This window comes from Psittacula echo (genome assembly GCF_963264785.1).
Source record: "Psittacula echo genome assembly, chromosome: 12".
NCBI lineage: Eukaryota > Metazoa > Chordata > Aves > Psittaciformes > Psittacidae > Psittacula > Psittacula echo.
The window spans coordinates 900,935-928,436 of record NC_137747.1 but is presented as its reverse complement, the minus strand read 5'-3'; the positions used below and the strand labels follow the sequence as shown (position 1 = coordinate 928,436).

The 27,502-nt window shown below is 43.9% G+C and overlaps 1 protein-coding gene across 1 annotated transcript in view; it reads right to left on the bottom strand.

Moving 5' to 3' along the window:
• Nucleotides 1-1,305: 1,305 nt before the first annotated feature.
• Nucleotides 1,306-27,502, bottom strand: part of CTCFL (CCCTC-binding factor like) — a gene marked incomplete at both ends in the record, with an annotated part of 57,915 nt that continues 31,718 nt past the window's right edge. Inside the window, 1 exon segment of the mRNA XM_080628118.1 lies at nucleotides 1,306-1,426. Within this exon segment, the coding sequence (XP_080484244.1) occupies nucleotides 1,306-1,426 (121 nt within the window).

Below are 27,502 nucleotides of genomic sequence, written 5' to 3'. Positions count from 1 at the left end.
TATTCAAAGCCACAGCTCAGTGTAAGCTCTACAAAAAAGGAGACACCTACCCAGACCACAGGATTGGTTGGTACTGAGTCTTGCATTCAAAGATCTGTTAGTGAAGTGCTACTACTTGCAGGATGAAACACTGCACAGCAACATCAGGACAGCAGAGAATGGGACCCTTCAAGCAGGAAAGTCTGTGACAGAGACTTTGGTCGGTGGGTTCAAGCCATAGCAGTCTCTTCCCCAGCTCTCATTTCTTCATTACCTCTCCTGAATGACTGACAACAGGCAGCGTGCTTTTAGGTGTGTGTTTTTAACTAAGTGCCGTTGATCCCTAATAGGATCAGACCCACATATCATGCAGGGTATGACTCAGTCCTAAGTGCCTTTTATTCTGCATTCCTCCCAGGCAGAGAGTATGCTTTTGGCATCATGTACTCTGCAGTTTCCTTCTCTTTTCTTTTTTTTCTGCCTCTTGTAAAGACTTTGCTATGTCAGAATCTGTCAAACAACTCTTCGTGCCATGTTTTTACAAGAATCCTACTTGCAGCTCGGTGCCAAGCACCCTTTTAAACAATACTCAGTGAAGTATTGCGTTGCCTGTGCTCTGCTCTTGCATGCCATATTTAGACAAAAGCTAGGGAATTCCCTGCCCTAGATGAGGGCTTGAATGAATACATTCTTTTCCCACCTCAACTGAAAATGTATGTGTTCACATCAGCGAGGTGTTCCACCAAGCTTTATTGATTCCACACTTTGATTTATCTACCTAGAAATCAGAAGGTGGGGGAGGGATATATTCTATGATATAGGAAAAGAAAAAGAAATGAAACAAGTGAATGTGGCCACAGACACCCGCTCAGTCCTGCTGGGTGCATTCCCAGAGACCAAAACCCAGGCAGCAGTGGAAACAAAACACGCAAACCCCACACTGACACACTACCTGACTGCACAGCTAACAACAGCCAGATCCCAGCAAAGGTGGCTTTTAGTGCTTTGGCCCAGGTCAAACAAACAGCAAGGCTATGGCCTAACACCGATGAAGATTGTCGAGGGGGTTTCTGGCCATGCAGGAGGACCTGGTGGCCACGTGAATCTCTGGGGCATCAGATTTCTCTGGAGTGAAGGAAAGCAGCAGGAAAACAGTCAGCAGGCATGTGGGAGCTCTGTGGCCACTGTGCGTATTGCCCTGCACGTTCACCCTTTCAAACTGGGAAAAACCGGAGTGCAGGGACTCTTTCCTGACACTGCAAAAGTCAATGGGGCTGCAGATTCTTCTGGAGCGGCTATTGAAAAGCCACATTCCAGAGCGCTACGCTAATCGCTTTTAGCTGGCCCTCCAACATCACTCCAGTCACTCATGTTTAAATTCATTGCCATACTTTTGTCCACAGCACATGGGCCCCCCAGATTTTCTGACATGTGGTTCTTCCACTCACTGCCAAGAGAGGATGTTAGCCTCACAGGACCAAAACAGATGCCCTCCATGAACTAACTCTATTGGAAAAGCTTCAGTGTTCCCTCCTCCTCTGCCCTGCAAACATTAAAAAATATTCATTTTTCTCTGCCCCAAGAATCTACTTAGGAGAAAATTTGAATCCTAAAATGGAGTTAAAGCATTGTCAAGTACAGCCTGAAACACAAGATGAAATACTCGAAAATAAGGCAGAGTTTGCACTACATTTCTGTTTTCAAATACATACACATATATAAAATCCCATCTCAATTATATTTGTACTGCCAGTAGCGATGATGGGCAACCTATGGCAGACAGGATGCAGACAGGCACTCGCCTTTTAACTGCTGTCATTTAATTCTGTTCAGTGTTGCTTGAGCTGACATAGTAACTGAGACATCACTCAAGCCTCGACTAGCCTGGTGCTGTTAGTGTTATTTTCACTGCTGGGAGCATGATGGGGACAGTAAAAGAGGAAAGAAATGATATGGACAGAGCTTGTAGTGTTATAAAATGCACCCTTAGGATCATATGTTCGAAAGCACTCAGTTCCCATTTAGAAACCTAAATGAAGTTGGCAGGATTTCAGAAGTGCTCAGCATCTATCAGCTTCTACTGAGAACATGCTGAGCTCTTCTTAAAATTGTTAGAGAAAAACAATTCAAAGATAAGAGCCAGCTTGTAGCTCACAATTAACATCATTGTATGGGTCTTCAGAGCATTTTGGCAGGAACAAGAATAGCTGCTTTCACAGAAGTTACTGTATATGAATTCACGTCTCAAAGCATGGGGCCTGGTCTATAAGCACTCACCCCCACTGACTGCCTCCTGTTAGAACTCTGCACCCCAAGGAGAATTTTCCACTTTGTGTCAGAGTGATGCCTTTTGTAGCATTTAGTAAGTGGGAGTCTGCACCTGGTCGTGCTAGGAGCAACCACATCAGTGGAGATGAGAAAGGCCAGTATGAGTACCTAACAGCTCAGAACATAACCCATCGTGCTGCAGTCAGGGCAACTGTGAAAGCATCTGGAGAAATGCACTAATTTAGCCCTAACCTATATTAGTTTTTGACATATAATTAGTAGTGATATTAAATGTCAGTTGGTACCTTTTGTCTCTGAACCCTGAAGTGCTCTTTGTTCTGTGATGAGAAAAATGTCTTCTCCCAGCGGTAACAGAAACAGTGGTCTGTGTCACGCAGTCGTGGCTGGGCTAACGCCATGTGAACCTTCAAGAGACAGATTTGTCAGATCTCTCCAAATGCTTCCAGAGGCATCAATCCAGCAAAGAACTTAAACACTGCACCAGTCACACTCACTCTGCTGGAACCACTGATCTATTTAAAAGGAAGGCTGTGAATTCAAATCCTCCTGCTGTTTGCAGCTCACAGCTCCTCCAACCTTGAACCGGTCGAACCTTGGTGCCACACCGAAAAACCCCAAATCGAGCACAACAGTTTGGGACAGGTTTCAGCTCACCCATGGATGGGTTATGATTCTTGAAGGGGACTAAGAACAAATTCTCACAACGATCACCTTTTTCATAATGTCCTTCATCTTATGTAGATTCCAGAAGCTGTCTTCCCGGAGCAGCTTGCTGATCATTATTTCCTAGATATTTCAAGGGTTACAATGCCTGCATACCCCTCAGACTGCTATTTTTGCCAGGTCTAATTCCATAGAAAATCTCCAGAGATTCTTCTGGGAATCTCTGCAGGAACTTGAAGGTTCTGATGAGTCTTGCTACCAATAGGTCCTTTGACTCACCTTGGTACTGGAGGTGAATCTACTGTCCTAGATGAGGGTGCTACACTGTAATCAGAACTGCCATAGAACACTACCTCTCATAGTATCAGGACAACACATGGGTTTTTTGTCTTTTAGCTTAAAAGTTTCACGCTTAGGAACAGGTCAAAATCCCATTTGTTGAAGGCAGGGGCAAATGTATTGATTCCAGAGGAGCTGCTGCTCCTAGACCAGCTCAAGAACTCAAGAGAGAGATTAAACACTGTGCAATCAACAATTGCAAGACCTTACAAACTCAAGCCACAGTGATTTACTTCCCCACATCCAGAAACGAAAACAAAACAACATAAAAATACATGACACTATTTTCCATTGTGACTAAAACAAGTAGTCCAGAGCATGCATAAATTTAGCTTGTCACTCCTCAGATATAACAATTCATTATGATTCATTTCTCCCAAGTATTCTATCCATCTCCTTTCTAAGCTAATTAATCTTGTAGACAGCAATTCACCCAACAGGCACCAACTTTACAGGGGAACACTCTATTCCCAGGAGGAAGGCTTCACTCTCTGCTGACTTCTTTATGAGAACACAGCTATTTGTCAACTTGAGAACACAACTAACACAACCACGGTTGGCCAAGGAGCACTTCTCCCTTGAATTTGCTGTTTACACAACAGGGACAGCCCTCCAGACCCATTTGGCCGAGAAATGGAGAATTCCCCATGACAGTGAGCAACACGTGCCCAATTCAAACACAGTCTCCTTGGGAGCAGGGAAGGACTGGCTGATCATTGCCGCAGCCACTGAAGGTTAACAGATACTCATCCTCTCTCACAGGTGAGGTGAGCTCAGCTAGGCAGGAGAGAGGATAAGAAGAAAGATAAAGACACTAACACTTATCCTGGAGCAGTGAGAGAGGAATGGTGTCTAGTGCAGCCCTAGCAGGATGATGCCCTATCCTAGGGAAGCCAGTGGCTCATACAATTGTGCAGTAGCATGGAGTTTGGGCAAGATCTTTGAATGCTTTTCTCGGTCCCTTTTATCCTCTGCTCAGGATACCACATCCTTTCAGCATCTTATGTATATATAGACCAAAGAAAAACACCATTAACATGCAAAGGAGACTTTCAAGACAATTGTGTTGCATTAAACCTGCTTCAGTCCTAACCTCTGCTTCTGTAAAATTACTCACTGGACAGGACACTTAGGATTAAAGTTATTAAGTGCCACTGTCACTGTCAGATGATTGCTGTTTTCACAGGTCAGCCACAGCAGGAAAGAGGATTTACAGGCAGCCCCTTCTGCATCAGGACCCTTGGTGTAACACAAGGGCACATTCTTCACTGCAAAAGCCTTCTTCCTAAAGCGCCAGCGCTGAGACCTGGGTACTGCTGCTGGTATTGAAACACCAAATACCATTTTGCTGGCATGCATTCACACTGCTCCCATGGGCACTCCGCAGGGGTCTCTGCAGGAGAGCTGCCGCCTGAGTGTCACCCGGTGAAACCCAAGACCTGCGTCCATTTTTAGAGCCTGCCTGGAGATGCGTTGCATTATCTGAGCAACACGTAAGCGAACAAAATGAACTGCAGCTCCCCCTGCCCCTTATTTACCTCCTGTTTAAACAGAGCCTCTTCAGCCTGCGCTGTTCCCCTCCCGTGCACCCACTTACTTGGCACCTCTTGCAGGGCTGCCCAGTCTATTTTTAAATGCATGCTGCTGGCTTTTATCTTAAGCTGCCCATTTGGACTGTTTTTTTAGCTCTTGTACTCTAAACTTATTTAAAACATGCTGGCGGATAGAAGTAGTGAGGGGAGATACAGCAAATGCATCATGGCTGGCTGGCATTGCCAATCGAGAATTGAGGCAAGAGATAAAAACCAAACAGATTAAAAATAACTCAATGATTAGGGCCAAACAGCAGTGGTCCTCACTAAGAGGAGTATCCCCCATGCACTTGAAGGGGAGATTTATTTGAACCAGGACTTTAGGACTTGTTCTTGCTGGCAGCAAACATGCATGGATGCTTGTGGCAGGGCACAACAGCAGACTGGCAGCTGCAAGGAGTCCTTTCCATGGGCTTGGCCCCTCAGCTGTAATCCATTCTGACATGGTCTGGGGTTAAAGGCTCTGCTGTTCCAATTTGGGACAGACATTAGCAGCACTGAAGGCAGTGGACTCGCACAGTCACACACGTGGAGGGAGTATGGGCAGAAGAGTCTCCAGCACTGTTCATAGCTGCAGAAAGGCAGGAGGGTGCAAGAAATACGTGGCTTGAAACACCCAGTGCTCCCACTCATACCTGCCGATATGGATGCACTTATTACATTTCAACAGGGAGGCTGGTGTCAACTGCGAGCCTAAAATCCTCAGCAGCAACTAGAGCAAGAGACTGTTGAGGCCATAAATACTGGCACACCTCTAGATGCTGTAAATAGGGATGATGTGATACGTCACTGACACATCACCTACTAATCTGAGAAACCACTTCCAAAACTTCACATTTGGTAGCTTGGAGATTTTCTAACCCATGCTTTTGAGCTAGATTTTTCTCAGCTCATATTCTGGTGCCAGGCTCTGACACCACTGCAGACATGTCATAAGCATCCTGCTGGTGTTACTGTGGTGACCGGACACACACAGCTGCCTCTGCTGCACTGTGCATGTTTCAGGCTGAGCTAAGCTCCATTTCAGATTCAGGACATCTCTGAGAACTGGTTGAAGCGAGGACTCACTAACGCTTCCATCAGATGCTGACAGGCCTTTTTTGTGCCAGGAAAACGGATGTGTGCAACAACAGCAAAGTGCCTGGAAGTATTCCAAAGCCTGAGTGGAATGAGGGAATTTTGAGTGGCATTAAACAAAAGCAGCAGTGATTTAATCTCCACAGATGGGGAGGGGGGAACAGTGTCAGGAAAAGCAGGAGGATGAGATTAGCTAAGCAATAAAATGAAAATGAGCAAGAGGTGGAGCAAACTGTGCTGAGATAAGAGGAGGTGGATTACAGGGCTGGCAGATGGAGAGGGAGCAGGCAGCCAAACAGCGAACAAAAAACCAGGTAATAAATCTGGAATAACTGTAATCAGCAATGTTAAATACAATTTTCAATCCATTTTCTCCAAGGAGGTAGGCTGTTATAGCAGAGGGATGTACAGTGAACACCCTCTACTACCCCTTAGGGTAGCAATGGCACTGCCTGTCCTGCTGCAGTGGCTTCCAGCCCAGGCCACTGCAAATGGCCAGCAAGGTGTATCTGCTTGGACTCTAAACTCTCTCAAGGCAGCCAGAATCTTTCCTGACTCATGGATAAAGCAGTCCTTTAACATCAAAAGTTGAAAGAAATTGCTTCTCTCTGGAGAGCCTGACCATCCGTTTGACTCAGCCTAGCTCAGGAAAGTGACACATCGTCTCTTTTGCTGCTGAAAGGAGCATTTCCTCCAGCCTTGCAGGAGCTCATTAGTCTGGTATCTCAGTTCCGGGTGATATGGCAGCTTTTATCACGAAACTTTCATTAATGCAGTTCAACTGGCGATAGTGATTGATAGTAAACAGATGTTTGACTGCTATTTAAGTCATTAAGCCCTTGACCATAGAGTTTTTGGAGGATAACCTCTAGAATATCTTTGGCTGTGTCACTTTAGAAAAGCCATGCTGCAGCTCTCCAGACCTGTGCATCCCACACACAAATCCCCCAGTCTTCCATTATCCCAGGCAGGTCAGTGCCGGATGGCAACACGTCTATACCAGTTCTCCCTATCTCAGGTTACATGAAATCATTTATTTGTCATTGTATTTGAGTCTGGGTACTGAAAAAGAAATAAAGAAAAAGAAAAAGGGAAATGAATGGGTGAAGAGAAGTAAGTACCTTGTGAGTCTGACACCTCTTTGGGGTAGGGACAGCTTTTTGGTCTGCACTTGTAAAGTCTCCAGCCCAACAGGGTTTGTGTCGCAGCACTAGTGCAAGGCAAAGGAATATCATTGCAAACATCTGTGTGGAACAATAAATACCTATTGTGAGTTGACAGTTTCCCACCCACATGTGGGGCAAGTTCAGATTGACCCCATTGCTGCTGAGCTGGGTTAAATGATCTCCACTTTCAGCCTGCCCCTTTCTTGTTCCCCAAATGGATACCTCTTCCCCCTCTGCCCCTTTAGCTTATTTAATGTGTCTGTAACCTCCAGCATGACCAAGAGAGGAGACAAGCAGCAGACAGAGTGCGGTCTGGGAAGAAAGATAGGGTAAAGGGGAAGGCAGGGAGAGCCTTGGTCAGGAGATATTTGTCCAAGAGCCTTCTTGAAAATCTATGTGACTCCTATCTGTTGGCATGTCATTAGGAATAAGAATTAGGAACTCTACCATGCTGAAATGGCTGCATTTGAAAGCATTTCTTAGCAAAGTACTGTGGTCAGTCAGTTCTTGGATAAACTGTGGGATTTAAATGCATGAAATTCAATGTTCATGTTATGTACCAGAGGTCAGGCTAAGGGTACCTTCAGATTTACCATAAATTTAGCAAGCCATTACCAAAAAAGCCCTCTCTCCCCCACCCCCAAATTCTTCCATTCAGCTTCTAGAAAACAAAGAACATGATCTGGCTGCCCAAAGTTAGCAAAGAGACCAAAACCATCAGGACTCTACATCTGACTTCAGCTGTTAGAGCACTTGTACTCCACAACCAGAAGGCAGGTTCAGGGAACAGCATCACCCTGATGGAGCCCAGGGCTGCGGCAAAGAGCTTGGGGCTCCCAGCTCTTCAGGCACTTGCTCCTCATTTGACCCCAGAAGCTGCTGTATTTCACATGCTGTTCCTCCCTTGCCCAATCAGTGATGCGAGATCCAGCTCATCCTGCTGGAAACTATAACTAAACCATAGTCTAAAAACAAATCCTCTTTCTGCATGCCCGGAGGGGAGGAGCAGTCCCCAACTAACATAGAAAAATGGAGCTTGGATAATAGCTGAGCTGAAAGTGACACAGGAGGGCAGCCCAGAACGGTGGCTTCGGAGGAGCAATTTTAGATGAGGAGAAGGAGGATTTCAGCACACAGCACCAGTCTGAGAAGGAGACTGGTGTTGACTTACCAAGCCAGGATATGCCCAAATCCAGCCCACGATGCTGCATATCCTGTTGCTGAAATCAGTTGTGTCAGGTTCAGGCAAACGGTTGTGTCTTGGCACCAGGTGTTGAGGCGCTGATTTCCACTACAGGATTAGCAGCAGCATATACAGCACATAGTACTGCAAAACTGCGATAATATCAAAGCTCCATCTGTACTCAGGCTGGAATGCAGAGCTATCAAAGACTACTCTGGGAGAGCTAACATTGTTTTCTTATTGCTAGAAAAATAACTCTCCCGCACCTTGAAAACCAATCATTCTTTTTTCTTTAAAGATACGTGTATACATGCCATTTTTTCCTATTTTTTAAATGTAGGTAATACATACACATATATGGAGAATAGCACAGATTTTAAGAAATAGCATATTTAAGATACTCTGTTTACTCTTCTCTTTAGAAGAGCTCAACTGTTCTCTGCTTAGATGCAAATAAGGCACATAGTTCCACCCTAGGTATTTTTGATCAGAAGGAGAAGATAAATAGATAGTGTATTTCTAACGTCACACTTTCAGCCGGTTTTATCTAACTTTGGTCAAGAATTTAAAACTTTGCACTGGACACTAGCACATTTCAAGCTTGAACTGTAATTCGCTTCTCCTGACAAGAATTTGCTGCTAACCGAGCCTATCTGTGACATGGGAACCAAGGGGCTGAAGCTGAAACCATGGCTGTCAAGCTCACTTCACTCATTAGTTATGAAATGAGAAAAACCAGTAAGCTTCAGTGTCACATGGAAACATGAGCACAGCAGTGACATAGCCTTTCATACACAGTGTCAGCACTAAAAACAGGGTATAGATTATTTGGAATGTGATAAACACTGATCCCCTGATTCTGTTCTGGGCTGGTCCCGTGACAAAAAGGGAAAAGAAAGGGGAAAAAAAAGCCAACATCAGAAAAAAGGCAGAAGCTGAAGCCCAGAGCAATTCACAGCGGTGCCTGTCCCAAGCGGTGAGGGCAGTGCTGCGGCTCTGCTGTTCTGCTCCCCCCATGCAACCACGTGCACCTCCCGATCCCAGGACAGGACGATGTACACAGGGACAACTGCTGAAGTTACCACCCCCAGCCGCATGCAGAGCTTGGCTGCTCCCAGGCTGAGCACACAGCAGCACAGAGCCCGCTTTTTTCTCTTTCTTTCTATTCTCTCAAGGCAATAGGCAGTGCCGAGTTACCCTGGTGGTCTGCGCTCACAGGTCAGATGTGGCTTCGCAAGAGGTGAGCTGTCTGCAGCATGACCGGGCTGTGTCCCACCAGCCATCCCCAGAGAATGCACCCCAGCCCCAGGACCCCCATGTCTCCATTAAGCCTCCCACCTCCGAGGTCAGGACAGATGTTTGGAATGGCTCTTCCTAATCTTCAGCATGTCAACCCTTGTTAGCTGATTTTATGAAGTTTCTCTCCAAACATCTCCAAAATAACACTCGGTGTTGCTTTATCCCAAAATAGCCACTCAGTATGAGCTTTTGGCAGACAGCACAGAGGCTGGAGGAGACCCTTGAGGGCCAGGTTAAAAAGGAAATCACTGCTCAACCTGTTCATCTTTTTGATGTCCACTGCTCCTTCCCAGCTCCACATGGCGCCAAAACCCCTTTATTACCTTAAGAATGCTGCAAGCATCCCTGCCCCTCCAGCTACCTAGAGCTCAAAACCAGGTACAGGGCAAAATTCTGCTTACAAACAACTCCAGATCTGCACTTGGATCGGGACTGTTCAGCTGCAGGTACCTTCCACCAGAACACAGCCCTCACGACTCTTCCAGTTACAAGAGGCCTTTTTCTCCTATTGTCAGAGAGATGAGATATCTATCAGACAGAGGTACAGAGACACTGCAACTGTTAATTAGTAAAAGCATTTATCACTAAATCTGTGACTGAAACAATGGCGATGGGTGGGTAGCAAATCTTTTGTGAGCCATAAAATTGCCATGAGAGAACTTCTCAGGAGAAAGGGCTGGAGGAAATCACAGTGTATTTTAAGTATAATATGAACTCTTATCAGTGACTGTTTTGACACAATTTTAACCTCTGACTACAGAGGTTTACAATTTAAAAGACGTCTGGCAACTGATGATTTTGCAAGGTAGGCAATTTAAAAGACACCTGGTAACTGATGAGTTTTCAAAGCTAGAATTCCATTGCATACATTCAAATGAGCTCGAAAACAGCAGAGATGCATCTGGTTTCATGAATCAGAGCTCAGAAAAAAAACCAACAAAACATTCTCTGTTGCAACACTGCTGCTGCTTCTGGTTTTGCCAACGGCAAAGGTGAAGGCTAGTAAAAAGCAGAGCGGATCTAACCTCTGAGGCTGGAGGATGTGCAGATGCCTGCCTGGGTTGGGCAATCTGAAGCTGGTCTGCAGGGAACTTTCACCTGGTCTTCACCCGCATCACAGGCCTGTGATGCTTCCCGCCTTCCCAGGGGAGATCCTGTATTTCTTATCGCCATGTCAATGGTTTTGCCATGCAGCCACTGTGCAGTGGCCACTGGCTTGGCAAACCTGGAGCCAGTGTATTGCTCACTGCTGAGAGGCCATCATCAACAGAAACAGGCCCAGAGCATCACAAAATGCGTGTTGTCTGCACTGTGTTAGTACTTCTGCAGAACTGAGCAGAGGGAGCAATGTTGCTTTCAGTTCAGTTAGATATGATAACACAAATGAGTTGCTGTTCATCCACCAGCGCAGCCCCAAGCTGCTGTAGCCTCCCTCTTCCCCCACTTCACATCAGATCTAACAAGCAATGGTGGTCCTGTGATATAGCAGGTCTGTTACTCGGACCTCAATCCATCCTTCTTCTTAATGCCAGGCCAGTAGCCAAGGCCACCTTTCCTTATCCTGAATATCATCTTTCTTCACCATAGAATTATTTACATCTTTTCTGTACAAGAAAACTGGACAGATTCATCCCTGAGCCAAAAGATCCTCATTTGGCTCTGGATGTGTTGAAAGCATGGGTCACACACCAGAGCTGGAGCACAGAAAATCCTGGCTGTGTAAGTAATAGGGAATCCCGCCAAAAAAGGCCAGGGAATTTTTCTGTGGTTGGCCCTAGGAGAATGCTTTCTCTGACAAAAGAGAAAGTATACATAAAAAATCCATCCCTTGCAATCCCATGAATGCATGGCCATGTGACATGGAAGCTAATGGGATTTCTAGCTCCCCAGCAATGTCCCCCATCATAATTCAAATGGCAGTAACATATCATAAGAAGACCTCACTCCCTCCTTCCCCTCCCTCTTTTCCCTTTTTTTCCCCTTTGTTTTAACTAAAGCCATTAGATCCCTGGGGAAGCTGACAGTTCAAACTGTGGAAAGAGTTTTCTAAAGAGCTACTGGAGGTGCTGAGCAGCCCCACACAACACCAGAAGGTAAGTTTTTCACAGAGACCATGTTCTCCCCCTCACAGAAGAAAGCACTGGAAGGGAAAACCTGCCTTTGATGGTGTGGGGAAAAAAGGTCTGTTCCAGTCTCAGCTGAGCAAGGTACAAATTTCCTCTTCCTCCCTATCCCTCCCAGAGGGGGTAAAGTGTCCTCTTTCTTTAGAATCAGCTGCCCTCAAACCTTTCCTACTGACCAGAAGTTTTGCATGTCTCTCTTTATCCACCATGCTTCCCATGCTGATGGAGAGGCCACTAGAGATCTGCCATTTCAGAGGGCTGCTGTGCTGTGAGCACACTTAGCTACCAATGTAACCTTGGTCTGTCCTTCTTCAAAAGGAACAAATCTTCCAGCTAGAAAATCACATTTTCCTCTAACTGTCCATTCCACCACCTGACTGAAAACCTCACTGAATTAAAGAAACCATGGCTTGACTTCTGATCAAGCCTTGCCAGCACAATTACCTAAAGTCCTATTCACCAGGGTCCTATTGTTCACCAGTCCCTAAACGCTTCTATTGCATTTAACGGGAATTCCCTTCAGCCACTGACTCCAGTAAGGGGAGACTCAGCTCTCTGTCTCTGAGCTGTCACTGTTCTCCAGGGTATGTGCTATCTGGAGTTTTTCCTGCAGTCAGGCTGGCTGTATTCCAGTGGCTGGGAATGAGCTTCCTGAGCCATCCCCTCTCTTATCACTCACTGCCTTAAACAAGTTTGACCTTTTGATTGATTTGAACTTTGGACAGCATTAAAACACTTGTTCTAGCAGATGAGGTCAGTCACTCAGCTTTCTGCTTTGTGTAATGGGGCAGTTAATGCTACAGGGGTTTTAAATCCTGGCACATCCCCAACCATGAGGACAGGGGGAAAAAAACCCAGGTCACCAGAGTTTGCCCCTTGACACGGAGCCAAGCCAGGCCTTAGCGTTGCACAGTTTATCCTTCAGCTCTTGCCTCATGGTCATGTCTGTTCAAGCACATTTAGAAGAAAAAGAAACCTTTCAAACCACCTAGGAAAAGTTCTTACCTCTCTATCTTCCTCTCCTCTCCCTTGCCCCTCATGATCTCCCAAAGGCATCCCTGAACTGCGGAAGATGCCTTCTGCAAAGGATGATTGGGTCACTGCTGACCTTGAGCAAGGGTTTTAATAACTAACAATGACAAACAAAACCTCAGGACTAAGAGGTTGTTTCCATGGTATTTAAAATAGACTTGGAAGGAAAGAGACTTTGTCTAAACAAATAAACATGATCCTCAAGCTGTCACAGGCCAGATTTGTAACATCAGGCTTTATGTTAGACTTGGGAAGGAAAAAACCCAACTGGAAATGGATTACAAGGAGCAAGCTGAAAGAAATGCAAAACCCAGCCATGCAGAGAAAACCACACTGGAGGGAACCCAAATCTTTCCATCATTGTAAAGGTATTTTTTTTTAACATGAAGAGGAGTTTATTTTATTATTAATGCTGGATGTTTTCTCTGCCATCTCTGCAGGATTCCATATAGATATAGACAAATAGAAGCTGTCAGCGTCTTCATTGCTCTCAGTTTCATATAAAGCGGCTGGACACACACTAATGGGGACTTCTTTGAGCCATGTGACAAACAGGAGTAATGATGGGCTGGTGTTTCCCTCTTACAGAAGGATTCTCATGAGTTTAAAAGATCTGCTAATGTTTGCTCATATATAGTTATGGTTGGAAAAATTACAAAATGAACTTATTTGTAGAAGGGATATTATATATAAACCTAAGTACTGAGAAATGGTGTTTCTTCAGTGGTCTCCATACTGTGTATGCAGTCACAGGCCTCCTTCTTGTTGGTCATTGTGCCATTGCTGTAAGAGGTCATGGCCATGAATGTGGTGTCTCAGATTGCTGGGACATAAACCGAAGTGAAAGTACCTGGTTATAGTCATTTCTAAGGATGGTGTGACCACCATCTAGGCAGATGGGTTGATGCCTCCTCTGTCAGGTGAAACTTTTTTACTGATCTGTAGATTGATATTTTTTAGGTGCAATGAATTGAAGTAAAAGTGCATGGAAATCCGAAATAAATGCATCACAGCAGTCCAGTTCAGTAGTCTTGTGGCTAACTTCCTATGGGAACATTTTGCTGCCATGGCTGTTTGGATTTCCATAATGTTGGAGAATTAAAAAGCACTGGAGCATTACAGAGGACCTCCTGGAAGCCCAGCATTCGCAGATCAACATCTTGAGCATCACCTACCTGGTGTTGTCTTCAGCCAGAGGCTGATTCTGGTGCCACAAGAGCAGCTTTCTGTGTCAATGGCAGCTTTGGGCAGCACTGCTCACTGATGAACAGGCATCACTGGGTGCTACGTTCTCACATGACCCTGCTGGGTGGAAGGAAGATGAGGGGCAGCCACCTCCACAACGGTGTAGCATCCAGCAAGATGGGCTGCCCTGAGCCTTCCAAGGCCGTGGCTGGTCTGCAGCCAGGCAGGGTGCACAGCTTGCAGAGGGGATAGCCCTCTGTTCTGCAGTGACTCGGAGCACATGAAGCCAGTGCCGCTTTACTGCTCCCTCGGGGCTGATCCAGGAAGTTCCAACACCAGCAAAACCTCCCCAGCCCATTGAGTAACACCATCAGTAACTTCCAGTCTGCAAACCCTGCAAGACTTCACATGCACTTACAAAACCACTTACAGCCAGTGCCAGAAGGCTTGTAAATCTTGGTTAACCCTTGCTGTTTCTTTAGAAGAGATCCACGAAGACCCAGAGGTCCGCAACTGCCACACTCCATTATTTCCTGCCAGCTCTAGTAAAGAATCTGCTGTTACTTGCCCAAAACATGTAATTTTTTTCAGGGGATCATGGCTAAATCTTGAGTCTGAGGGGTCTGACAGTTGGAGTGCATCAGTGCTTGCCTACAGCAGACAGCAAGCGATGCAGTGCTGTCGTGGTTTAAACCCAGGCCGTAAATTAGAACCACGCAGTCTACTTCCCCGCCCCCCACCACCTTTCTTCCCTCCGCTCCTGGAGGGATGGGGAGGAGAATCAAAAGAATGCAACTCCCACGGGTTGAGATAAGAACAGTTTAATAACTAAGGTATAACACAAATCACTACTGCTACCACCAATAATAATAATGATAGAGGCAATAACAAGGGAAGAGAATACAACACCTCACCACCCACCGACCGATACCAATACCTCGCCCCCCATCCAGTAGAGTTCTATCCCTTCCGAGTAACTCTGAGTTACATCCTGGGCATGACGTGCTGTGGTATGGAATACCTCTTTGGCTAGTTTGGGTCAGGTGTCCTGTCCCTGCTTCCTCCCGGCTTCTCCTCCTCCCTGGCAGAGCATGAGACTCACAAAGTCCTTGGTCAGGGTAAACATTTGAGTAGTAACTGAAAACATTGGCTTTATCAGTATTATTCCCAGGCCGAAAGTCAAAACCACAGCGCTGCACCAGCTGCTAAGAAGGAGAAAAACTGACTGCTGCTGCTGAACCCAGGACAAGTGCACTCCCACCAGAGCTGTGCCACAGCATGGTGCTGTCTGCACAAGGTGTTCTGAAGCTCTTTCAGGAAGACCAGAGCCCTGCAATACTGACTGTTTGAATACAAAGGGAGGGAGGAAGGCAGGAGAGCAAGACCACCACCCTGAAGGCTCATCATTCAACATACACACACACAAATCCACAGGGGCCACTTGCAGGGCCCTGAACATCCGTCGGCAGGGAGAGGAGATAAAAATATATATTTGTTTTCATTTTTTCTTCCTAAAACCAAGCACACAAATGTGACTGCCTATAAATTTTATGGAGCCACATTCTGTCCTTTGGATCATTTCCCCATATCATATTTGGAAAGTTAAATAAGGCTAGTATCTTGTAAAATATTAATTAAAGCAAGCATTGTACTGGGTCCCATGAATCATTTTACGTGTGTTCAATATTTGCAAGTGTCACCATGGTGAGGAGTTTCACCTAGTTACAGTGCATTGGTTATAAAGACTAGTGAGCAACAGCTCAGCCATTGCTACTAGCTTCCCAAACTATAAGCTTGTCATCTGGACTATGACAGCTCAGAGATCACACAATACGGTTTACAAGTCAACATTGCTATTTGAATTTAATCCATGGCTCATGTAAGCTGTAAAAGGTTACAAATACAAAAATATCTACAATAGGAAAGTACTGACTGATAAATATGCACACTGACCAAGATAAACTAGAAGTGAAGATAGGGCCTTTTACAGAAACCCGAACCAATAAATTAATGGGCAAGTCATTAGGATATAATATGAAGTGTGAAAACTTTAGTGATCACAAGACCAGGAAAAGAAAGCTTATTAGCATGCCCTCCCAAGAGATAATGTGCACCCCAGTTTCAAGGCATATCTCTAGATCACTAGAGAAAGGGTCTTGCAGATTACTTGTTCTGGGAAGAGACTTGCAGAATGTGCTCCTACATTCACAGAGATCTGTGGCCATGTACAATTTCAATGTCCTGTGTAAAAGCAGTGTCTCATGTCTACCAAAAATAGCACTAGTTGTACTTTCAGCAAATTTGGATCCAAGTACAAGATACTAGCTTTGTTTAACTTTCCAAATGTGAATATGGGGAGATGATCCATTTACCACCTGGTACAAAAAGCATTTTGTATGACGTATGTCATGTGGCCATTTAGACACTTATCTGAGTCTTTCTATATTAAATCAGTCACAAAAAGAACAATTGAACATTGTTGAGCACAACATCTGGATCAGACTCTGAGGAAGACGGAGGTTGACTTCTCCATGGCTTGTGTTGTGAGGAGTTTTTCAGTACTCTTCCAAGCTCTGTTGAGGCTGCAGTAATGAGATCAAGCCATTCCTTGACATTAAGCATCTGACCAGTCGAACCTCACACACCCCTCCTCCTCCCCTGTTCTCAGCTCACTGATTATCTCAGATCATCAGTGTTTTGGATGACCGAATAAACAGGATTATCCTCTCCCAGTGCCTGTTAAGTCAAAACTGCATGGTGATCCTATTAGTGGATCGCAATAATGTGAGTATATCCAAGCAGGAGATTATCTATTGCTTGCTCTGTGGAGCTGAAAACAGTACTGGGTAATTTCTAATCTCCATGAAGGGGACACTAGAGCTCATAGAAAGAAAATCAGATCCATTTTAATTATCCTTCTCAATCAGCTGCCTAGCTCAAAAAAATTATCCTGATTGACAAAGTCATAACCTTCTATCATTGATATAGTACCAGATTTGGGATGTCAGTGAAAAACATCTTATGTGCATAGCCTTTTTCATCCAAACTGATCCCAGAATGCTTTACAAGTGCTGCATGCAAATGGCACGTGGGATTAGCAGCACTTTACAGTGCTCTGTCTCTGTTCCCACTGAGGTTAGCGAGAACACAAGTGGGTCTTGCCATTGAGTAAAATGTGAACCGGCTGGAACACAGCCAGGACACTGAGATCAAGACTTGCATTCATCTGGAAACTGCTGCCACAATGGCCCTATTGATCAGGGCTTTGGGTTTATGCCTTGTCCAAAACAATGTAGCAAGCTACAATGGGGCATAAAATGATGCCACTTTAAACATGTTGGTAATTCATCATTGGTTATTTTTCAAGCACTCAAAGATAAAAATATTGAAAGGAGGAAATACCCATATCTAAATTTAAATCTTCTTCAATAAACTCTAGATTTTAACAGGGTAGCATGCAACCAAAGCCAGCCAATACCCAACCCTGTTATATACATGCATGCAGAAAAATAAATTCCTTCAAAAGAAGCTTTGAAGAGCATAATTGAGCATGAAAGTTACCATATATTAAATTATACATCTAGCAAAAAAGAGTCATTAGCCCAACAAATGGGCTGCTAATGATTTTAGGTTTGCCTAAGGCTATAAGCTAGTAAACTAGTAATTAACCAGTATTTCTGGGATGCTGCTGTTGAAGGCTGGCAGCCTGGTGTCACAGCATTCACCCACAGCTTAGAACTGCAAAACATAAAACCCAGCTAAAAACGACACTGTATTTGGGTCACAGAAACAACCGAAGTTTTGGGTGGGTGAAACCGCTGCTCTGAGGCATCATGTGATATCCAAATGGAACCAAGCAGAGTGGTAGCCAGGAAAGCCCCTTCCAAGGCAAGAGAAACTCCCCACAATGTGTCCTAGCATAGGCCATGCCCAGAACAGCCCAAGTCACGACTGTCTCCCAGTTTAAAAGTCACTGCTGGTAACTGCTTGGGACACCTCTCTGCTGCTCCTGACCTTGGGAGCAGCTACCTCCGTCCTCCGAAGCCACACTCTGGTGACCCTAGAGCCATTTGTATGGAAAATAACATCCCAAAAGTGTGCTTGGCAGCTTCCTTCAGACATTTCTTAGAAGCTTAGCAACCGGTAGTGAAAGTATAAAAACAACAGGCCATTTGGTCAGCCAGCTCTCTCCAAAGCACCCATACTTACTTCTCTTGTCACAGTTTGGAGATAAGGATGTGGGAATGAAAACTTGTACAAAAAAGTCCTCTCCAAGTCTGGAAATGGCAAAAGCAGGGAGGATGGTGCCCACCCACTGTCAGGACCACAGGACCACGGCTCACACAAGTGACTTGGGCAGGGCAAACATTCTGAAATGGAAACACAAGCGCGTGCACAAACCTCACCTCCAAACATACAAATTGACATTTATCAATGAATTTCAGACAAGTAAAACACCAACACAAATACAGCGCACCAGGTAATGTTACAGGTCCAAAGAACTAGATAAATTAAGCAAAGTTTTTCAAGGGACATAATTACTCAAAGCAGAGAAGGCAAGCAATCCAGTAAATAGAAGAAAAAAGATGTGCATCCCTCAACCAGCATCTTCACCAGCAGGCTCAGCAGAGCCCCTCAAATTTGGCTTTACCATGGGCAAGAGACAGTGCATGAGCTCCCAAAACTCTGAAAGAGAAAACGCCCATCCATGTACATATTGCAATTCACAGAAGAGTCTAAAATGGGAGAAGGACCCCAGGGACTGGGTGTGTAATCCACATCCCACATTGGCTGCTGGAGCTCAGTCACCAGGGCTGGCTGGGGATGCCGGAGAGCCCAGCCTGCCTTTCCCAGTGGTTGTTTCACAGCCACCCTAGGAGGGCTCTGCTGCTCCTTTCACTGCCAAGGCATCTGCCTCTCTCCCCTCTGCCTGGTCTCTCCTCATCATTCACTTCCTATGGTGAAATGCAAAGTGTAGAAACTCTATTTCTTCACAGCGGCTCTGAGCAGTGCCAGCGCTTCGCTCTTTGCTCCCCAGAGAGTTGCAAATGGTTTGATCAGACATAAAGTTCTCACACTTCAAATAAATGGCATAAGCACAGCATTTTCCAGGAAGATCTAAAAGCAAAATACATGATTTAAGGAAGCTTTTCCTCGAGTAATTTTTAATGTTTTTAACTAACCAGCAGTCTGATTATCTTTTTTTTTTAATAAAAAGACTAAGCATTTTCCTCCTTCAGTGTTTTTGTGATTAAGGTCCAAGACAGGCTGAGAAAGTTGGGTCTGTTCAGCCTGGAGAAGAGAAGCTGCGTGGAGACCTCATAGCAGCCTTCCAGTATCTGAAGGGGGGCTATAGGGATGCTGGAGAGGGACTATTCATGAGGGACTGTAGTGATAGAACAAAGGGGAATGGGTTCAAACTGAAATAGGGGAAGTTTAGATTGGATATAAGGAGGAAGTTGTTTACTGTGAGAGTGGTGAGGCACTGGAATGGGTTGCCCAGGAAAGCTGTGAATGCTCCATCCCTGGCAGTGTTCAAGGCCAGGTTGAACATAGCCTTCAGTGACATAGTTTAGTGTGAGGTGTCCCTGCCAATGGCAGGGGGAGTGGAACTGGATGATCTTTCCAACCTAAACCATTCTATGACTCTATGATTTACATTTCCACAGAAGAAGAGGAAAACCAAACTGGATCCTGTTTCAGTAGAGACAATGGCAAAACCTCCCACCTACTGCAGTTAGCAGTAGAACAAGGCCCATGTGTAAACTTTGGAGGTAAGTTTTTCTGGAAACTACCAAATACTGCAAAGAGTTCACGACTTTTTCTGATTTTCTACTCTCCTTACAGTAACATTTAAAACACAACCTCAGACAGTTTTGTTGTACATTACTGTGTCATGTAAGTTGTATGTATGGTTCCCAATTCTTCACGTAAATGCTGATTTTTTTTTGGGTTTTTTTCCTATTATTCATATAAAAGAACATGATTTGATTTCGGCAGCAGCTGCATAGACTGCAGATTAAATATAGCAGTCATTGACTTTCCCTGAGACTCAAACACTTCTGAAAATAAGCTTTTTGGCACGCACTGAGGAACACACGGAACATCTCCTTTAGTTACAAGCCCTCAAAATAAAAAGAACTTAGGAAGTTCTTACATGCATCTGTAAGAATTTTGATCTGAGATCTTATTTAACTCTCCTTATAAATATTCAGGTTTGGTCCTTCTCTCACTGAAGTCAGAATATCTTGAGTGCAATCAGTGATGGCCTCACAGTGTGTAACCGGACAAATAAGATAATAATTAAACATAAGATCAAATTATTCCTTTTTGACAGCCTCACCTGTATTTGTTGGCTTGTACAACAGAGGTCATTTAAGGGGCACCGGATAAACAACCTAACTAGTTCCTGCATGCCGGCAGCTCTAAACCTCTGCAGCGCACACAGCTCTGCCCTCCGGTCACAGATCTCAATATTTAAAATGACCTTTCCAGATTTGCTTTGTTTTTCATATGTTAAAAAAATCTTTCCCACTGAAGCAAGTGGATTTTCCAATGAACCCCAGCACTTAACCCTGCAGCGTTTTGCTATTTTGAGATTAGAGCATGAGTTTCAAAATCTGTCCTGAAGAACAAATATCTGCATGAAGTTATGATGATGCTGTACCAAGCCAAAGAGTCATCCTGGAATAGAAAACAATCCAAGCAACAATATTTGTCTCTGAATAGAAATTTTCCCAGAAGTTCAGGAGTAATTGCCTCTTTTCTGCTAAGGCTACAAATAATTCTGAGTCTGGGCTCCTGTGCAGAGCTCCTGACACACTGCATAATCTGTCAAAATTGAATATTCTCTTGTGAATAGCTTATATTACTCCTTTTCTAATTAGGTTTTGTCCCAGAGATGACTTTCTGAAGGGGGCTAACCCTGAAACATTTTTACCTCCTAAGAGGTAGACATGCCCAAGTACGGATGCAAGCAGACTGTGAGGTCTTCAACATTTACCTTCACAAGAACTACAACAGATTTGTACTCTTTCTTACTAAAAGCATTTTGGTTTGCTATCAAAAAACCCTACCAGGAGTGTTTTAGTACCACAGCTGACCACAAGATGGAAATCCTTTTCCGTAAGACATCGCCTGATTAGAAAAAATACTAATTAAAAAAGATACAGCCTTTTTTTCCAGGAAGTGCTTCAGAAGCAAAGCGGGGTTTCCCATCCCATCAGCAATTTGTTTAGGAGGCCCTATCTATTTCACGTTTCAGAAGCTGATGAGACCCTTTAACTCAGGTGCACAGCCAAGCTGTCACATATTTTATTTATCTAAGAGGAGTTTAATTTAAATGAAACCCAAGTCTTTTCCTGAGAAGTTTTCCCTTTGCCAAGAAGGGCTGTTCCACTCAGAAAACATTCTGATGGAAAACCCTAGTCGTTAATGCAAGCAGCTCAGAAACACCAAGCAGAGAGAGGCACCTGTGCTCATTGTTTAATTTGGAAATGTGAAGGATAAAGTTAACTCTTTCTTCATACCACTACAGGCTTTTTTTTGGAGTTAAAAAGCTCTCTGAGGAATGGTTCCAGCCACTCAAAGGCTGGGATAGCAGAGCTCAGGGAGTTCAGTGGGATTTTATGTAACCTCCTACATGTACCCTGCACAATCAAAACCACTGCTCTGGGATCTAAATGCTAAATGCCAAATGCCATTTATCTTTGTTGCTTATTTACAAAAACATGCAGAGACTTGCACTTGGATGCCACCGGGCATGAACAGAACTAAAAGACCATTCCTGTCCCCAGAAGAGGGTTAGCAAACAGGGTGTTGGGTAGGAGACTGTTCCCTTCCCACCTTCAAAGCAGCCTCGGCTGCGACACCTTCTGCAGCCCAGGCTGGGAGGGCTGGCTGTGATGCTGCAGGGACCATCCCTCACGCTGCCACTTCATGTAGCCAAGCTCACTCCAACTTGCTCTTGAACAAACTATTACTATGAAAGAAATGAAAGAATCACTTCTATGTTTTTAATTATCTGATTGAGTTTTCCACTCTAAATCTAATTGAGAAGGCAAGGAGGGAGCTACATTTAAAGACAGACAAGATATTTGCATCTGGTTTGTTGATTATAGTAGCTGCACATTTTACTTTAAACATCAATGGCTTGCAACTGCTATTCAAATGATATGGAAATTGCTACTTTATACCAAATTTTCCCTTAAGCAACAAATGAAAGGATTAGCAAATGGCTCTGTTCTTTTTCTTTTTTCCTTTTCATTTTAATAAAACAGTGGCAGTGGAAAACTCTTTGATGGTTCATGAACAACACCTGTATCTTTTAATATTTTATTCATACCAAGCTACAGAATATTTTAATCCTTTTGAGTAACTATTATGACAACAATTTCTAACTCAAATATCTGAAGCACTGAATTAACTTACTTTTCACAAGGCCTCTTTGCCACAAAAATATGCATACGCAGTCTATGTGGATAGTTATGCAAGGGAATTGAGGTACCACCAATAATTTATCATAATTTTCAGGAGTTAGGTGAAGCAGATGACTATATAGAGTCTGTCTTGTTGACACATACCCAAGAAACACCTCTCATGTGGTCAGTCCCACTCAAGACTGAATCCTATCCATTCCCAGCAGTACATAGCAGAGCCAGTGCAAATGAGAATCAGACCACAGTCGAACCACAGTGTTATTTTTTCCCACTGAAGCTCTCATGAGTAGAATTGGTTGTGTTCCAGTAGCTTCCAGGATTGGTCTTTCAATCCCTGTCCAGCTCTGCACATTTTTATGCTATTCTAAACCCAGCAACTTTATAGTGAATTTTAACAGTAAACTTCATTCTGGGCAGTAGAGGTAAAAGAGGTAAGGGATGTATAAAGATGGCTTTAGCAGCCTCCCCAAAATAGATTACTTTTACAAGACTGATTTAAAACATTTTACAGATTTTGAATGTTACTGCAAGTTACTGATATAATGGAGAAACACAAGCAAATGTGCATCACTGGCTTCTTACATACCTTAAAGTTTACCACCAGGGAAGAGTTTCAAGAGGACCATCATCCTTTTCCATTGACTCTGTTGTTACAGAGTCTTCATCACCCCATCATGTACTTTAATCTGAACATCCCCTCTCAGCACAGCTACCCAGAATCTGCTGAAGGAAGTAAAAGCACATTACAAACAAAATCTTTCAACAATAACCCCATGCAGACACATTGACAGAATTCACTTGTAAAACGGTTTGTCTAAAGAGACTGACTCACAATGTTTCTATTTTGATGTCAAAGCTTCGAGGCTTCAGGATGCAAGAACAGTAGGAAATTATCAAGTCTTGATCAAAACAGACACTTTCTTTTTCTTGAAATTAGTTAATTAATTTAAAAGCTAAGACAGTGAAGTCAATCACTGGGTTCTTGTGTCCCTTAAGCATCTAGAGCAGATCTGGTCAGGAACTTTGAATTCTTCATACATAGGTTCAGAAGAGAAAAGCAAACAGAACAATTAAACTCAGCAACTCCTTTCCTTCAGTAGCAAGTTTCAGTGCATCATCCACAACAGACAGTAAAGCTGATCTAGAGCTGCCTCCATTACGCAGAGGCACTAATCCTGCTCTTACTCACATTCCCCTGCAACCCCATTACCTTTGGTGGGTTTTTTTCTCACAAATGCAAAAACAACACTACTTTTAAACATTTGCCCTGCATTCATCACACTCAACCCAACACAACAGGGCTGGCTGCAATACATTGACCCAAGAGCTCTGATAACCGTACTTGCACTTCTGGTTTTGTTAGTCCCACATGAATATTTACACACATTTCCATGGCATGTCTCCAGGTTTGCACAGGGCACAGGTTGTCAGCAGCTGAAAGCCATTCACATCTGACAGCTGCTTAAATAGCTTGCTTGAAACAAATAGGTGGTCCCAGCTATTGTCTAGCAGGCAGGTGATTAAGGCATCATTACAAACTGCATCTTCTTTAGCAGCTGCATGGACAAGGAGGGCCCCTCTTGCACTGCTCAGACCTGCCTGGTGGAGGGGAGGTTTAATTATCATCACTACATAAAGGGTAGCTTGTGGAAGATGAAGACCTGACAGGAACAGACAGTGGGCAAACACAGGACACAGATCAGAGCCAACGAAGTAATTACAATCCAGATAAGAGGGTATGAGCTGGCTGGGAGCAATAGATGTTGCTGTACGTCAGCATCTCCATATAAAACATATGTTCAGATGCTACTTGAAGAAAAGGCAGCAGAACATCATACGCAGAGCTACAGGATGCTTGGAGGGGGATGCTCAGGGAGGAAAACGGGATTCTCACAGGGAAAACCCAGGGGATCTGTCAGGAGTAGAGAGGTGGAGGACATCGAGTGCACAGTGCAGGGACTGCATGGACGGATACTGGGAGGGACCAGGGAGGAAGATACTCATTGGCCTTCAACCTATCAATGGCCTCCCCTTCCACACCTGCTTCATTGATCTGATTCTCAGTAGTGAGAGTAGGAATGAGCTGATGAATTGTAATTGTACTTGGAGGAAGAGAGAGGAAACCTGTGCCCAGGGAAGCAGGACCAATGACTGCCCACCATGGGAAGGTGGTCACATGTAACCTCTGTAGGTGGAAAAGGTTGCACACAAGGCAAATAAAAGATGCCATTCAATTTTTGTTCAAATCATGGCATCTCACTTTCTCAAAACCAAAAGCATGTGTGGAGCAGAGATGAAATGGGGTGGTCAAATACAACACAAGAGAGGTGCAGTGCAGACAGCCCTTCTGAGATGCTGGAAATGCTTGTCTTTATACCACACTAATAAAGACAATTATTCCACTCAAGGTTATTTCATAAGTTATTAAAAAAAAAAACCACCATAAAATGGATGCAAAAGCAGGAAATGTCCATATGGGCACATTACTTCCTTGCAAACCATTTTATAGGCAACCCCCCCCATCTGTTCTACCTCAAACTTTCTTTCAAAAGAAAACGAATATTTTTCTTCATAAATGTAACATTTAAAGGATTTCTGAAATGTTTTTACCTACACAGCATCACCCTGACGCTCGTGACGCTGTCACTTTCACCACACTTCATTCTTCCCCCATACATTCTCCTTCCAAACCTATGTGAATAATACTCAATAGCAACACCAATGTGGTTTGTAAATTGCCATGCAGCACTGTGTCACATCATAAACAATGATGTACATGTACAGCTTCCCTGCCTTTGATGCACAGCCACAATCAGAACTTTTCAACATTTTCTTATTGAGAATCACAGAACAAACCAAGCATCCTAGAGTGAGATGGCCTTGGTGGGAATGGTGTGCAGGCATTAAGGTTTCTTTCTTTCACATTGAGACAGCCTTTCAAATATTGCAGCCTTTTCTCTGGAAACATATAAAAGTGTCAGAATCATGGGGTTTTTTAGTAAAAGCGTAATTCCTAGATAATGTCCACCTGAAGAGAGAACCGTGCCTTTTGTTTTTGTCTGAACTCACAAGAAGAGGCATCAGAAAAGATGCCCACATGTGTCACATTTTGGGAGAGAGTGTTCCGTTTCACTTTGTCCTTTCCCAGTTGTACCACCCCCACCAGAAAGAAGAGAACACCCTGGGGACAACCCAGCCGGATCCTAACGTCACCCACAGAGCATGCTGCCACCTCTGCCTTCTGTGAGCTGTCTGTACCACCCGAGGGAGCAGGGGTGGCAGGGATAGCAGCTGCAGCAAATCCCACTGCGAGCCTGAGCTCTTCGAGCAGATGCATCCTCAGGCCAGTAGACATTAGCGAAGAGCAGGAGGCTGTTCTGTAAGTCCACCTCCTCACGGCAGCTCAAAACCTCCCCACAGCAGCTCAGCTTCTTTTGAGCACATAGGGAATGTGGCCTTGATCTCCCAGCAGATTTTTTCCCATGTTCTGCGTACATAGTTACTATTATAAACGCAATCATGGTGAATGTTTGTGCAAACGATTAGGTCTGAATCTTCTTGGTGCTTTATACATCTTTGTTACTATTTTTATTCTACTTGTATTTTTGGAAACAACGAGCACAGAAGCATATCCTGCTTTTCTGGAAGCATATGCACACTACGGCTCTAATTCACAAACCTTGAGGTTAATAAGAACAGCAAACATTTATGCCTCAAATCATCAGTGAAGAACTGACCTCCATTATCCAGTCCCAGGGCTTACAAAATGCTCATTGCTGCATGTTTGTGCAGTGCATTTTTAAAACAAGCCCTGTTTAAAATATGCACAATTAATATTAACAAAGACCTGTAGTTCTCAGTGAGCGGCTGGAACAAGGGCTGCCTTCTGTCTGATGTGCAATGACCTTTGGAAATATTTTTAAGCACTGTCCTATAAGCAATGTGTCTTTGCACAAATTACTTCTGCCCAAGTATAAAGCAATATTAACCATGAGGAGGGCAACATGGGATGAATTTGTGTTTTCTAAAATGGGGGGGGGGGGGGGGATAGAATTACTGGAGTTTATAAGAGGATTCATAAACTGCATCATTTTCTCTCTCATTTAATTCTAACACACAGGATCTTGTGCCATGGACAAAGATATTCACAAAGGACTGAAGTGTTGTGTGATTCTCCCATTTTTGAGTAAAGGAAGGAGAATACAGTAATTAGTTCCTTGTAAGAAACAGAATTAATAGGATCTATTCCGCACTTAATTAGCACTATGGTCTTGAGGAGGAAGATTAATTTGCGTAACTACTGAAAGTTTTCAATCTTCATAACATTCAGCTAAAAACTAAAGTTAGAAGAAACCTGTATGGAGAAATAGCACTCTGTGTTGGAAGCAATTGCCTCTCCTAGTCACAGGAGAAGCCAAACTGCAATGTGTACTATGGTATACAATTGGCTCATACAGTTACATATCAATATATATCAATGATGAAAAAGTCTAGGAAATTACCTGAGGGATTAGGAAAAGCTCAGTGAAACGGAGAAAGCAGAAAGTATTGTGTCAGGCATTTTCATACCTTAAAATTTTTGTTCAAGTCAGAAACGGAATGTAGAAACAACGAAAATGCAGATTCAGACTCAGGAAACTTAGCAACTACCAAACACACGCAAAATACACATGTACACCCAATACGCTTTCTGTAATCTATTTCTATGAAAAAGTACAGAGAAAATAACTATTTAGCTGTGAACTGACACAATTCACTGGCTGGAGGAGGAGCTACCACACCCCCTAACCTGCTTCTGGCAGTGGCCAACAGTCAATCTGCACAGAAGAGTGTTACAAGCAAATACAATGCAAGCCTACAATGGAATACCCCCTCCATGCTATAAGCAGCACTGCCGGCACTTCCTAAGCCAGAGAATCATTTAAACTCTCATTGACTTTAACAACAGGGCAACTGCAGCAACCAGTATCATCCTTAGAAATTAAACTTGAGGTAGCAGAAAGATTTGGTACGGACATAAAATATACATATATGCAAATAGCACATATAGAATGAATATAAGCTGTATTAAAAGATTGTGAATGTACAGTATTCATTATACAAAAAACGAAACAAACCCCCTGCAGCCCTCTGCACA